The sequence below is a fragment of the Protopterus annectens genome, chromosome 6.part0 (genome assembly GCF_019279795.1).
Source record: "Protopterus annectens isolate FY-2018-M chromosome 6.part0, PAN1.0, whole genome shotgun sequence".
NCBI classification, from domain to species: Eukaryota; Metazoa; Chordata; order Ceratodontiformes; family Protopteridae; genus Protopterus; species Protopterus annectens.
Window position 1 is genome coordinate 22,118,717 of NC_056737.1, and position 14,684 is coordinate 22,133,400.

A 14,684-nucleotide genomic window follows, 5' to 3' on the forward strand; every position below is an offset into this window, starting at 1 on the left:
ACAGAGGCATTGCATCTTAACCCTCATAGAAATTTCCCCCACCACAAGCTAAATCTAATTGTAGTAACAGAGTGAGTTGGAGATTGAGGAGGAATAAAGGGGAGACCTTAATATGGCTGTCTGCAAAGTCTCCACCAGTGCAGTACCTTGTACATAAAGCCCATGATTGCATCTGAAAATCCACACGAAGCAAGCACTGGATCTGTGTGTTTTTAGATACCATACAATCTCTCTCATGTGTAACCTGGCCAGTGGAATCAAGAGAAACAAATGCAATGAACACCAAAATCCTGAGATGCTCTGTGACCAAAGTCTGAAACTGATCTGAGAAGATCAGGATGGTTTCTGGATAGTCCCCCTCTTCTTCTGAAGCAAAAAAGCCTTTTGCTGCAGAGGGTCTATAAAACATTCTAAGAAAAAATAATCCTGTATAACAGAGTCAAGAATGATTTCTGAAAATTTATCTGGAATCTCAGATTGGTCAGAAGCGAGATAAACCAGTGTTAAGGACTCTTGACATCTGGAAGAAGAATCTGCAAAGATAGGCAAATCATCCAAAAACGGAAAAAAAAATATTTTCCAGTCTGCAATGAGCTATGACTGGAGCTAGACACTTTGTAATCACCCTTTGAGCAGAAAGGGTAATGCAGAGAGCTGAAAGTGTGACAAAAAGGCAGAAAAGCTCAGCTTACAGGTCGGGCAGTTAAGAATACCATATGAGTAAGTGGAGGAAGAAAAAGTTCTTTTATCAAATCCATCCAAAATCTTCCCCTCTTCCACAGAGGGAGGTACTGGTTTGAGACGCACTGTAAAGTCTGCTTTAGTAGGGACTGGAATTTGCAAATTATGTTTGTTGCAGAGTATTACCTACCTCCTCTACTGTTACACTAGACAGGAATCGGTATAGAATGAGACAACATATCATAAAATCTCATCAAATCAGGGGTAACTATTAATTTGTTCCCTTAAAGAACTCAAACATCCTGGCAATAAGCTGAGAAATGGAGAATTCCTCCAAAGGAGGATGTGAAGATCAAGAACCACTGTCCACAAAAAAATAGTTATAGAATTTGCAAGAAACAAACCAGTGACATTTTTCTTAAGAATATTTAGACTAACCTGCTTAACAAGTACTGTCTACACTGTATCCAGTACCTGCTTACAGTGTTCTGGAATTACCGAAGTATAACAATTTCTAACTAATTCATTGGCAGGTGGGGGTCACCCAAGAAGTAGAAGGCTGAGAGCGGAAAGCCTGCAGGAAAATGGACTTCTCTGAAGGACTGGAGGGCTTCCAGTCACCCCTCTGCTTCAATATTTCCAGTATGTCTCCAAAGGAGACATCAAGGGGTGAGACCATGGGGACCCTTCCCCATCATCGTAATCCGCATCTTCAGTGAGAAACTCCTCCGGGGAGTCCAGGTGTTTCCTCTTACACGCCTTCTTCCAAAGAGGTTCTTCAGTGGGAACGTCTGAAGAATACTCGGAAGGGAGATTACCCTGGACAGGGGTTTCCTGAGGCTTGTGCTCTCGGTGTCCTGGGGAGGTGGCCCGTGGTAGCTGTAGCTCAGAGAGAAGATATGACCGTAGGAGGAGCGCTTCCAGAAACAAGCACCCTCTCCATCACCCAGAAAGCCAGTTCACCCGAAGAGGAATGGGAGCCTGGAACCAAGGAAGACAATCTCGGAACTGGGACTGGGGGCACACCCTGCTCCTGGGGAAGGAGCTTCAAGCAAGATCGGGGGGGGGGGTGCACCGCACCCGGATCACAGGATGGAACCGATAAACTTGGAACCATACTGGGTGCCAAGGGTTCCACCCCACAACCATGAGACTGAGGAGGGGCTGGTTCCGTAGAAACCGAAACCCAAAGGGGGGCCTTGAAGCTTCAGAGAGAGTCAAATTCGGCGTCGAAGAAAGGGTTCCCACCAAGGACATTGGAACTATGGGCCTCGGAGCCGAAGTCTCTGAGGGAGAAGAATAAGTGGGAGTCATGGGGGCAATGGACCCAAAACCCAAAGTGGGATGGGTTTTTGGAAAATTTGTTATCCCTCGGGCTGTCAACAGCTGATCGAACATGTGCACCACATCCAATTCAGATAGACTCCTGCCGGACCTTACAGATACCCCGGAAGGGAAGTCAGGTCAGTCCAAAAAAGGGCTATAAGCCTGGCCTGAAAACGGGTCCAATGACGGGGAGTACTGGGTCCGTGGTGTTGGAAATGTCGACACTGAAGATTCCAACTTGGAGACAGGTAGCAGGGGCACTAACGGTGCTAAGAAAGGACTCTATGCCTAAGAAATATCTGGAGTAAAAGTCATAATCGGCTCCAAAGAGATAGTCAGGATCAACTTTGGTGTGGTGAGGGGCGAGGTTGGTGCCGAGGATACAGAAGACAATAATGCTGGAGCCGAAGTTCTTTCTATAGTTGGCACCGTAGAGGTTGGTGCCGAAGGCGGCGCTGACGTAGACGTCATGGTAATGTCCACAGAGGCCACTGGAACCGAGTTTGAAACCGAAATAGTCGGAGCAGAGAGAGCGATCTCATGCTCCATAGAAGACTTGTGGGCCTTATGCTTGTGGGACTTACCCTTATCACCAGCCGAAGAGGGATCGGAATGAGGACGTTTCTTGTCCTGCAATGGAGGAGTTGAGACCTCTGACACAGAAAGGGCCTCTGAGAAAGGAGAAGATAGTAGGCCTTACAAGATAAGCTTATTTTTCCTTTCATTCAGCGTCCGCTGACTGAAGCTTAGACAAATCTGGCAAGGAGGTTTCACAGAAAAATGGGAAACCCCCAGACAATAGACACAATCATCATTGTAAGTCAATGTTGGGGAGGTTGCCATTGCAGGAAGTGCAAGGTTTGTACCCCAAAGTCCCTTTTTTATCAGACATAGCCAATACACAATCAAACAGATCCAAAAAAGAAAATATTACAGAAAAGAAAGACAGAAATACCAACGATGGTATTAAGGATACCACAAGGGCAGGGGAGGGCGTTTACCAATGATGGTAAGAGAGACACCAGATGGTAGAGCTAGATATAGAGAATAAGGTAGAAAAGAGTTAGAACAGAAAAAATTTCAAATACAGTAAATTTTTATAAAAATATAACACTTAGCTGGAGAGCTCGGTGAAATGCTGCTATATGGCTGCACAGCAAACAAGATCTGAGGTAACTGGAAGAAGGGCATTGTGGGTAGCAGCTTAGCTCGAGAGCTTTTGGTGTACGTGAGCTTGGTATTAGGCCGACTCGGTTCAGAGGGCTCGGAACCGAACCCATCAGTGATGAATGGGAAGAAGATTAAAAACATTAGATGAAATGTTTAACTTTCTGTCTTCTTTAGAGACTCGTGCAGAGACAGACTTGGAGAAGAAATATTCATCCCTTCAAGAGGACTCTTCTCGGATAAATCTATCAGTGGCATCACTCCGAAATCTCTGTGCCCCAGAAAGGACAGTTCTCTCATTACCATAATGGACAATGACACAGCCGAAGATGACAATGCTGCTCCACAGTTCACGGAGGCTGAAGAACTACACCAGTGGAAGCAGAGGAGGTGAGTGAGCGGTCAGAAGAACAACCGTTGGCCATTACAGAGTCACCCACTATCGACTGAGACAAAGACTGAGCTCATGAAGTTGGCAAGAGCTCTCTGATTAGTAGATCTTGCTTTCTATGAACTCCTGGCAACACACCAGAAACAGCAAAGTAAGCATCCCTGCTTTGACTCTGGAGGATATAACTCTCAACCTTCAATCTTCAAAATGAGGAACACTACCTCTCAATGTGGAACAAGTCTGCAAAATGTGGAACACATACTAACAACTTACTAACAAATTCAACTAGGAAGCTCACAGGATGGTTAAAATTTGATATTTTTATTTACAGAATTTAATGAAATGACATGATTCAATTCTATTTACCATGGAAATCAGTAAAAAAAAAATTGCTACCACTGAATGTGTGACAAACCCTTTCAATGTGGAACTTTGAGGAATATGAACTTTTTAAGACCCCCAAATGTGGAACATTCTTCACAATGAAGTACACTTGAGAAGAATGATAGAGGATGCTTCAGCTGTGACTAGAATTGCTGGAATAAGCTAGTCAAAGGTAAGCTGTCAAAAAGTTTACACAGTTAGCGCAGACACACTTCCTTGTCACATAACCCCAAAAAAGTACAGTTTTGTACCTACCATAAATGTAGATGTCCGAGAGGTATGCATCTGCAGTCCTAACAAATGGGTTGTCCTGCCTCAGGCAGCCCTTTGGTCGGCCCGATTCCAAAGTCTGGGTCTGGCCTCGGCTGATGTCGCACTTCACCCGACATCATAGCTGCAGTTCAGCGGGTATAAAAGCATCAGCCGACGCCATTTTCCTCAGTGTTTCTTGCCCCAGATGCCAGGTGCCCTCTAGGAAGGCTAAATTTGGATAAATGCAAATGTTTCCAAACAATAGAGAGCAAATAGAAATAAACATGTATATACATATATACAAACAAATACACCATAATAGATTCCCCCAGCTAGCTACAAGATGGGCAAATACCCTAGGAGTACCACAGAGGGAAGGAGGTGGGTAATCCTGACTGCAGATGCATACCTCTCGGACATCTACATTTATGGTAGGTACAAAACTGTACTATGTCCTTCAAGGATGCATCTGCAGTCCTAACAAATGGGTAGAATACCATAGCCAAACTGGGGGAGGAGGCACTAAGGAGGCACTAAGAGTTTATGGTGTAGTTAAGATCCCTTGCAAAACAGCAGTGGCAAAACCTGCTCGGGACCTGGAGTATAAAGGTAGATTATAATACTTGGCAAATGTATGCACGGAGCTCCAAGTAGCAGCCTCTAAAATGTCTTTGGTAGCCACTCCTCGTAAGAAAGCTGTAGTAGTGGCTGTAGCCCTTGTGGAGTGAGGTCTGATGTTTTCTGGAGTTGCCTTTCCATGAAAAGAGTAACAAAATCTAATGCAATTTCCTATCCATTTTGAGATTGTTTGTTTGGAAATTGCTTTTCCTTCCATTCCTGTTGCATATGCTACCAGAAGCTGGTCAGTTTTTCTATTGTTCTTAGTTCTGTCCAAGTAGTAGCGGAATTGTCTGTGCACATCCAAGGTATGCAGTAATCTTTGGCCCCTGTTCTACGGGTTGGGGAAGAATGTTGGTAGGTGTATTGCTTGGTTTAAAGATACCCTGGAGACCACTTTTGGCATAAAGGTAGGATTAGTTCTCATGGACACTCTATCCTGATGGAAGATAAGGAAGGGTTGTATTGCCATTAATGCCTGTAATTCAGAAACCCTTCTAGCTGAAGTGATTGCAAGCAGGAATGCAGTTTTCCAAGATAAGTACTGTAATTCTGCTGTTGCTGCTGGTTCAAGGGGGAAGTGTCAACTTTTCTAACACAAAGTTCAAGTCCCATGTAGGCAATGGTGGTTTCCTTGGTGGCTTTACATTTTTAATTCCTCTTAGAAACTGCCTGAGTAGAGGTTGAGAAAAGACTGGAGGATCCATGTTGTATTGTGCTGAAATTGCTGATGCATGAATCTTCATGGAGGAGTAAGACAGGCCATTGTGGAAAAGCTCTGCTAAATATTCCAGGATGTTAGCTATGTTTGCCAATGATGCATCTACTCCTTTTGTTGTACTCCAAATGAGATATCTTTTCCATTTTGCTGAATAAGTTTTCCTTGTTGAGGGTCTGCGAGCCTCCAAGATAATGTCTTTAACCCTTTGAGATAAATCTGGGTTATGTTGTCTTATGTAATGTTCCAAGCAGCTAGCTGCAGTGTTTTCAAGTTTGGATGCAGGATTTTGAAGTTGTTCTGCGTTAGCAGCAGAGGTAGTAGGGGTAGAGGCCATGCGTGTTCCCGAGACATACTCCTTAGTAGCGGGTACCAATGTTGCCTCGGCCAGTCTGGAGCTATCAAGATGATCCTTGGGTGATCTTCTTTGATCTTCAGTAGCACTTTGTGCATCAAAGGGAGAGGTGGGAATGCATATGCTTTCAGGTTTTCCCAACTGAAGGATAGAGAGTCCACCTTCCAAGCAAGTGGGTGGTATGTCCTTGTGCAGAATTTTTTCAACTGGAGGTTGTGTGGGGATGCGAACAGGTCTATCTCTGGTAGTCCCCATTTCCTTGTTATGGATTTGAAGATGTCTGGATGCAGCATCCATTCGTGGGCATCCGTGGTAGTTCTGCTTAAGATGTCTGCTAGAATATTTTCTTTTCCTGGCACAAATATGGCCTGGAGCTGAATGTTGAGGTTCAGGGCCACATTCCAGAGGTCCATTGCCATCCGGCATAGAGGATATGAATGTGTGCCTCCCGGTTTGTTGATATACCACATAACTGTGGTGTTGTCCGTCCTTATCAGCAAATGACCCTGTTGAAGAAACGGTCTGAATGTCTTTACTGCCAGCATCTCTTTTTGATTTATGTGTAGGTTCATCTGGTCTTGAGTCCATAAGCCTTGTATGCATTTGTCCACCATGTGTGCCCCCCAACCGAGGTCTGAGGCGTCCGTGGTGATCGTCTGTTTTGGGTGAGGCCTGTGGAAGGGCAGTCCTTTGTTCGACTGACAGGCCTGGGCCCACCACTGGAATTCTTGCTTCAGGCATGGAATTATTGGAATTTGGGTTTCTAGGCTGTGCTTGTGCTGAGACCATAAATTCCTGAGGTACCATTGCAACTTCCTCATATGTAGTCTGGCATGCGGAATCAATATTATGCATGACGCCATGTAACCCAGGGCTTGCAGGATTTTCCTTGCTGTAAGCTGGTTCTGTGCTGTTAATGCCATGAAATAAGGTGGTAGTTGCTTCTGTTTTTCTGCTGTGAGGAATGCCATCTGGTTTGATGTGTCCAGTTCTGCACCCAAGAAAGTTATCCTTTGGGATGGGATCAGCCTTGACTTTTTTGTGTTGACTGTGTATCCCAGTGCTTGTAGTAGGTGAATAACCTTTTTCAAATCTTTTGTTAATTTGTCTTTGCTGTCCGCTTGTAACAGGCAATCGTCCAGGTATGGATAAATTTGAATTCCCTGAAGCCTGCAATGAGCAATTACTGATGCCAGGCATTTCGTGAATACTCTGGGCGCAGTAGATAAGCCAAAAGGCAATGCTGAGAATTGATAATGCTCTGATCCTGCAAGAAATCTGAGGTATCTTCTGCAATTTGGTCGTATGGGGACGTGCAGGTATGCCTCCTTGAGATCCAGTCTCACCAGCCAAGACTCCTTGCCCAGCATGGGAAGAAGTTGCTGTAGGGTCAGCATCTTGAATTTTGGAACAATAAGATATGTGTTCAGAGCGGACAGGTCGAGGATAGGTCTCCATTGGTTTTCCTTTCTTGGTACCAGGAAAAGCCTGGAATAAAATCCTTGTCCTTGTTCCATAGCCGGTACCTTTTCTATAGCTCTCATCCTTAGTAAGTGGTCTATTTGCTGTAGAGCTTTGTCTTTGGTTTGGAGGTAGGTTTGGCATTCCTCTCTTCCTTGGAAGAGTATGGAAGTGAAACCTGTAGCCTTTGTCTATTGTCTGCAAAATCCATTTGTCTCCTGTAATGCAATGCCAATTTACTGAAAATAAGGCTAACTTTCCGCCTAAGGGTGCTTCTAGTTGTTCCCTGGTAGGCGGTTTCAGAGCCAAGTCACTGTGATTGTCCTGTGGAAGTGGTAGTGGCTGGATCTGTGGCAGTATTTCTCTGGCTGTTAGGCTGCCACTGACGTCCCCTGTAGGCACCTCTGGATTGACCTCTGCCTCTTGGGCGTCTATTTCTGCTTCTCTGTGCTCTGGAGGTGTCTGGAAAGGACCAATTCTTGGAAGGCCAGTTCCTACTAAACCTCGGAGGCTGGACCTGTAAGAAATCCTTGACTGTCTGGACAGATTTAGCTTTTCTTCCACCTTCTTCAACACTTGCTGTGCAGGGAACCAAACAAACTGTGCTTTCCACGGGAGCATCTAGAAGCTTGGACTTTACATGGTCTGGTAAGGATTGTTCTTTTAACCATGCATGCCTTCTGATCACTGTACCAGTCATAGCTGATCTAAAGGAAGCCTCCAGTGCATCATAGCCACATTTTAAGGAATGATTACTGACCTGCTGAGTGTTATGTACCAAATCCTGAAGGGACTTACGGTCTAAAGGCTCAGGTGAGGACAGTTTTTTAGTTAGCTGATCTAACAGGAATTCCTGATATTGAATCATGTGGAATTGACAGTTTAAGGCCCTGGCCGAAAGAGTAGCAGAAGTATACACTTTTTACCCCATCTCTAAAGCCCTAGATTCTCTTTCAGAGGGAGGGGCTTTGGTAGAGACGGCTGCTACAGCTTTGGGGCCCTGTGAAATAGTTTCAGGATCTGCAATAGGGGCCTTATACAAGTGATAATGAGTGTCCGGAACCCTGTAGTATCTGTCGGGCTTAGCAGGGGCCGGAGGAAGAGAGTCAGGAGCAGTACAAGCATCATTAAATGCATCATCCACAACTGTAAGTACTGGAGGAATGGCTAAAGGCCTATGCTGTGGCAAATGTAAAAAGGTCCTAAGCCTTTTCCTAGAGTCTGAAAAATCCTGGCCCTGCCATTGAAATTGTTCTCTCATAGCATGCAAGGTTTCCCCAAAAGAAAATTCCTCAGGAGGAGAGGCAGAAGGGATGGAATCTTCTGCATCTGAGTCCTCATATGGAGAATAAGGGCCTTCTGGGGGATTTGTATTGTCTGAATCATCAGAGGAGTAATCTGAAGAAACTGGCTCAGGGGGCTCTGCTCTAGGCCTCTTCTCTGGAGGTGGGTGAGAGGCCCTGTCAGGGTGAGACTGAGAGCACCTGATCAAAGAAATGAGATCCTCTGCTAGACTAAGCATTTGAGTACTAGAGCTAGGCCTGTGAGAGGGGGTTTTAGCAGGCACGGCCTTTGAAGATTTAGCTGCTTTAGCCCTGGCAAAAGCCTTAATTGACATGGATGCAGGGGGCCTAGCAGCTCCACGTGCAGGAGTAGATATATCTAAGGGGATAGTATCTGATAAATCCTGAGAAACTGTAAGAGCAGGTAGAATTTCCGTAGCAGATTCAGCCATGCTGGATGAGGCCTCGGTTGTAGGAGGCATGCAGGAAGAACCGGACTCGGTTTCAGCCAAAACCGAGACACTCGCGGTTGGCTTAACCGGTTTCGCCGAAACCGTGGACATGATGTCGGTCCTTTTCCTTACGCTTTTAGCTAATTGTGAAGTCGGAGTCTCCGACGGCATGTTATAAGCAAAAGCGGAGCAACTCCTCTGCAAACTCTGACCGACGTCTAAGTGTCCGTCGGTTGAAGGAAGCACAGGCTAGACAAGCTGCTATGTCGTGGTCTGGGCCTAAACAAGGTAGGCAGTAAGAGTGGAAATCTTTATGAGGTATTTGTTTCCCACAAGTTAAACAGTTATTCACTTTTTCTGACATCGGCTGAGGCAAGAAAGAGTCCCCAACGGGGTACTTAGCTTTTTAGAAGTCTTCGGTAGCAATCTCTGGTTCTGACCGACCGGCACTTGCGAACAGCTTCTGCTTCGGGCGCCACGCGGCAAGAAAGACTGAAGAAAATGGCGTTGGCTGATGCTTTTATACCTGCTGAACTGCAGCTATGACGTCGGGTGAAGTGCGACATCAGCCGAGGCCAGACCCAGACTTTGGAATCGGGCCGACCGAAGGGCTGCCTGAGGCAGGACAACCCATTTGTTAGGACTGCAGATGCATCCTTGAAGGACATCACAGTACTACAAAAGCAGGACATTAAACACTATCAGAAACCCCTGAAAAATAATACAAGTCTGACAGAAACAAATGGCAGGTAAGTTGTCACTGAGTGAACATAAGCACAACATGCTCTGTAGTCATCTCTGTCAAAATAATGTCACACAAAATTTTTAAATAAAACTTTCACAATATAAATAAATAGTATATTTGTTCATAAATAAAACCTCCAAAATAAATAAAAGCTAAAAAAAGCAGCTCCAGACAGAAAACAGATGGTATTACAGAAATACTGGGTTTCATAAAGGGACAAGTCTGTCTTTCAATAATAAAGGTAAGAAACATTTTTCTGTGTGTGTGTGTGTGTGTGTGTGTGTGTGTGTGTGTGTGTGTGTGTGTGTGTATATATATATATATATATATATAGATATATATATATATACACACACACATATGTATATACACACATATGCATACTTACAAACAACACACATCCATTAATTAAATTTTCTGTGAGGAAGGGCTTACCCAAAGGAGTTGAAAGCTAGCTGCTGCTCCTTATGAATCCTCTGAGCTGCTTCATCACAAGTGACAAGGAAGTACCGACTCTTGACTGCTGATTCTGTCTCATTGGGGCTGACCAATCTAGCAGTCAGTGTGGAGATGAAGGAAGGAACCACAGCATTTGGAAACTGGCTTCTTGTTGTATCTTGGGACAAGACAACTCATACAGCCTACAGGCAACTGCAGCACTGGAATGATGATCGTGTTGTTTATTTGACTGACAGTGAAGGTAATGATGTTCCATCACTTAGCAACACTTACTGAACATACACAGTTCCTTGTGAGAGTTACTGGATTTTTGAGATTCTATTAAGTGCTAGTCTTTTGATCAAAGGTTCCGTTTGAGCTTGTACAATTTTGTTATAATAGTAATGGCTGGGGTGCTTGAAGGGTAGTGGTGGTGTATGTTGCATGCCATTATGAGCTTGGTATGTGGTGTGGTTGTTCCTAATCAGTACAGGTTCTGCAGGTGAATGCAATGATGTATTCAGTTTGGGAGACTGGATGCAAGTTTACTTATTTTTTTTATAGCACTGTTCAAGCTTGTTTAATATCATAAGGTGAAAATTGTAGATGCATACGTGAGCCCTGGAAGTAAGAGGGGGCACTGCAGTTACCTTCCTGATGTGGTCAGTGAGATATAGCCTGGCTTTGTAAAGTAACCCTAATTAGTGGTGGGTTTTTGGACAATGGCACTGATGTGTTAGTCAAATTTAAATACGTCAACTATGGTGGCACTCAGTAACTTAATATGGGTGACAATCTATTTTAGTGCTGTTAGATGAGACTATATTTACAGGTAAATGCAATTTATGTATTTATTGAGAGATTTTTCAAGCCAGGTCTCAAGAGAGGAGTCGTCTTAGATGACTGATTAGAGATGGGACAAGTGCTGGGGCTGAGCAAACAAGAGTTGAGTCAGTGTTTGGGATAAGCAAACAAGAGTTGAGTCATCAGCATATTGTATGACTGTTGCTGGTTTGGCCGTCTTGTGTAGGTCATTTATGAATATATTAAATAAGAGGAGTCCCAGTACTGACACCTGTGGCACTCCTGCCTTTAGTGGTAGGTGAACAGAGGAAGAGTCTTGCCATTTGACAGACTGTTTATGGATGTGGAGGTAACTAAAGTAACAGTCAATGGCAGTGCTGCTTAGTCCTTTTTGTGAGAGTCTGTTGAGGAGTAAAGAGTATATGGTCTTAAATACCTTTGAGAGATCCAGAAATAAGGTGGAGACAGGTTTATACACATTTCTGTCTTGGTTATCCATGTTTATTAAATGTAGTAAGGTAGTTTCAGCACCAGGATAGAGCCAGGAACCAGTGGTTCTTCTACCAAAAAATTTGGGGATGATGATAGATGCATTTTTGTGGTACTTCAGAGAGTGGAGGGACTATTGTGATACTTCAATAGTTTGAAAGTTCAGTGGAGCTACCTCCTTTAAAACATTAACATAATGGAAGAGCTTTTCCATATGTTTGGAACATAAGATTCTTGTAAGGATCTACTGATTAATACATAGAGAAGGGGTAGATTATTCCATCTGCTCCTCATAAGACACTCCATAGGAACATTAACCGATGCTGAAATAACAGGTTTTACTTTATTCAAGTATTTGGTGTAGTAACTGGGACTGGTTCAACCAGTTCTTCAGTGTGATGTGAAAGATAGTATATTTACGTTGTTTTGGCCAACATGAGTGGTAGTAGCTCAAGTGCTCATTAAAACTGCAAGGTGTGGTTGTATTAGTTTCATTGGGAAGACGGTTAGGGGTAGACTCAGTACCCAGGATTTAGGAGATTGTTTATAGCAGGCCAGAACAATTTGGGACTATTGGAGTATGGTGGCTGTGCTGTTGGGCAGTGGTTCTTATTGTCTAAAAGAACCTTTTTTAGGTAAGATTTCTTAAATGCCAATTATTCTGGTAATTGCTTTGTTTTTATTTTCACTGTGCGATTTATTCAGAGCACTATCCTTAGTGTGTATGCGTATGTATACAAATACATGCATCGCATTTCTATACTTTTTCCTTGTCCATTTACATTCATGTGTTTGTAATTTATCCTTTTGGAAGCCTTCCTTCAGGTCCCTTCTGGAAAAGGGCTAGATGTCAAGGAGGTCAACCTAGTAAATTAAATAAAACTCTGCTCTTGTCATTTTGTAGTATCACCTTAGTTTTGTGGCTTTTAAAAATCAAAGTAGGCTTATTTTGATAACTGTAAAATTTCCAGAAAAGTAAATTAGCTCAATTTGAATCAGAAGTGCATTACTAAGACTCTGTTGCTTTATACTCTAGTAAATGAGACAGGAACAACACTTAAATTGCAAAAAAAAAAAAAAAAATTACTTTGTGTTTCTTGTTTGGTCTGTGCTTTTCTTTTCCTTCGACAACATCCTCTACTAGGTCTCCATCTTCTTCGTCGTCATCATCACTGTAATCTGCTGTTTCTAGAAAATTAAATGTTTCAAGAACATCTCCTGAGTTCCTGCAAAACAGAATAAATCAGTCTGCTAAATTGCTGCTTCTACGGATCCCATGACTTCAAGCTACCCTCCACAAAATGTTAAATGAGCATCATCCTCAACTTCTTCAAAATGTCAAAATTTACAATCTCGTTGGGCACTGCACTAGTATAAAAAGTCAGCATACATTACTTTCCAATTTAAGCCAAATAAGTAAGTGTACTTTTTTTCTTGAGGTTTCCAGAATTACTACATTTTTCCTAACAAAGAAACAAGCACGTTCAAGCAGTTTGAAATAAAGTAATAAAGTCCAACTGAAATGAAGATTCTGGATAGGTGCTCAATGTGCAGCTACAGCTGAATATTACTGAACAAACTAGCATTACATCCAGCAATCTTTCCTCAATTCTAGACTGCACATACACATGTGCATAGCGCATAAACGCCTGGTAACAGGAATGTATATGTTCTTCATGTTTCACTGTTGCAGTCATCACCTGTGGGTTATCCCTGCTGTGGTAGCCCTCGGCCGGCCCGAATACAAGAGTCAATTTTTTTTGTGTCTGCAGTCACCTGCAGTCTGACATCAGGTCGTCAGTGCTATAAAGCAAGGCAGCAGATGTCATTAAGGCAGCAGACGTCATTATATCAGCCTTTTTTGCTGTGGAGCCCGTAGCAGAAGCAGTTCGCATGACTGCTGGTCGGCCACTACCAGAAGTTGAATTTCAGCTGAAAACGTCTAAAGCTAAGTACCTCGTTGGGGATCTTTTTTTCTTGCACTAACCGATGTCCAAAAAAGTTAACTGTCTCGCCTGTGGAATGCAGATCCCACACAGAAACTTCCATTCTTACTGTGTCACTTGTTAGGCCCAGGCCACAACGTCTCCAGTTGTCGGTTCTGTGCCCTCTTTAATGCGAGAACCATTCGCCGTAGAGCTCTTTTTGTAGAGTTATTTTCATGTTCCATCTTCGCATTCCGATATGGCGTCCGTCAGCCAGCAATCCGCAGACATTCCAAAAAAACGCAGAGATAAACATGGAGACAAACCACACAAGGCTAAGCCTTCCGACGATGCTACCACTAAGCAGGTCATCAGTTCTCCGGAATTCAATGAGGTGCTTTTGCAGCCCCTGATGCCAGATTTAATTTCTACGCAGGCCTCTACTGAGACCTTTTTTGAAGTCTGCTGCAGAAATCTTTGTCGTCTTCCGAACCATTGGCTGTCTCTGCCTCGGTTGAGTCTGGAGCTGCGATGCAGGCACCGGCTTCCGGGAAGGCCTTTCACACTACCGAATCTAGACAAAAAACGATGTCTTCTAATCCGACTACCTATTTCTCTCAGACAGACAGATTTACTTAGGTCTAGACACCAGGCCATTCATAGGAAATCAGCTTCTAGCTACCATCTTGCTACTGCTCCACCACCCTAAGCACAAATGCTTAAAATGGTGGAAACTCTCATCTCCCTTATCCGGGGTAGTCAGGCCACAACTTCTAAAAGGAAAAAGCACCCTTCTGAAATTATGACAGAACAGGATTCTGAGGAATCTGACTATTCAGTTTTTGAAGAGGAACAGCATCCCCTGATTGCTTATGAGGATTCAGACGCAGAGGAATCCATCCCTTCTGCCTACCCTCCAGAGTACCTTTCCCTGGGGGAAAACCTTCACTCCCTCAGGGAACAATGGGAATCTCAGGACTTCCCACAGAAAGACTTGAAGAGTTTCTGGACCTGCCCCAGCACAGACTCCTGGCCATCCTCCCTATTTTAGAAAGTACAGTTGTGTACACGTACCATAAATGTAGATGTTTGAGGGTATTCACTGTTGCAGTAATAACACTTGGGTTATCCTGCCAGGGGTAGCCCTCTGTCGGTCTGAATACCAGAGGCTTAGTCTTCCTGCGTCAGTTGCTGT

General features: G+C 43.8%; 1 protein-coding gene across 2 annotated transcripts in view; it reads right to left on the reverse strand.

The window, feature by feature from the left end:
- The window catches only part of STRN3 (striatin 3), a 1,528,247-nt gene that overhangs the window by 952,358 nt on the left and 561,205 nt on the right, over window positions 1-14,684 (reverse strand). For both annotated transcript variants that reach the window (XM_044073816.1, XM_044073815.1), the window contains exon 6: window positions 12,652-12,790. In XM_044073816.1, coding sequence (XP_043929751.1) covers window positions 12,652-12,790 — 139 coding nt within the window. The remainder of the gene's footprint in view (window positions 1-12,651; window positions 12,791-14,684) is intronic.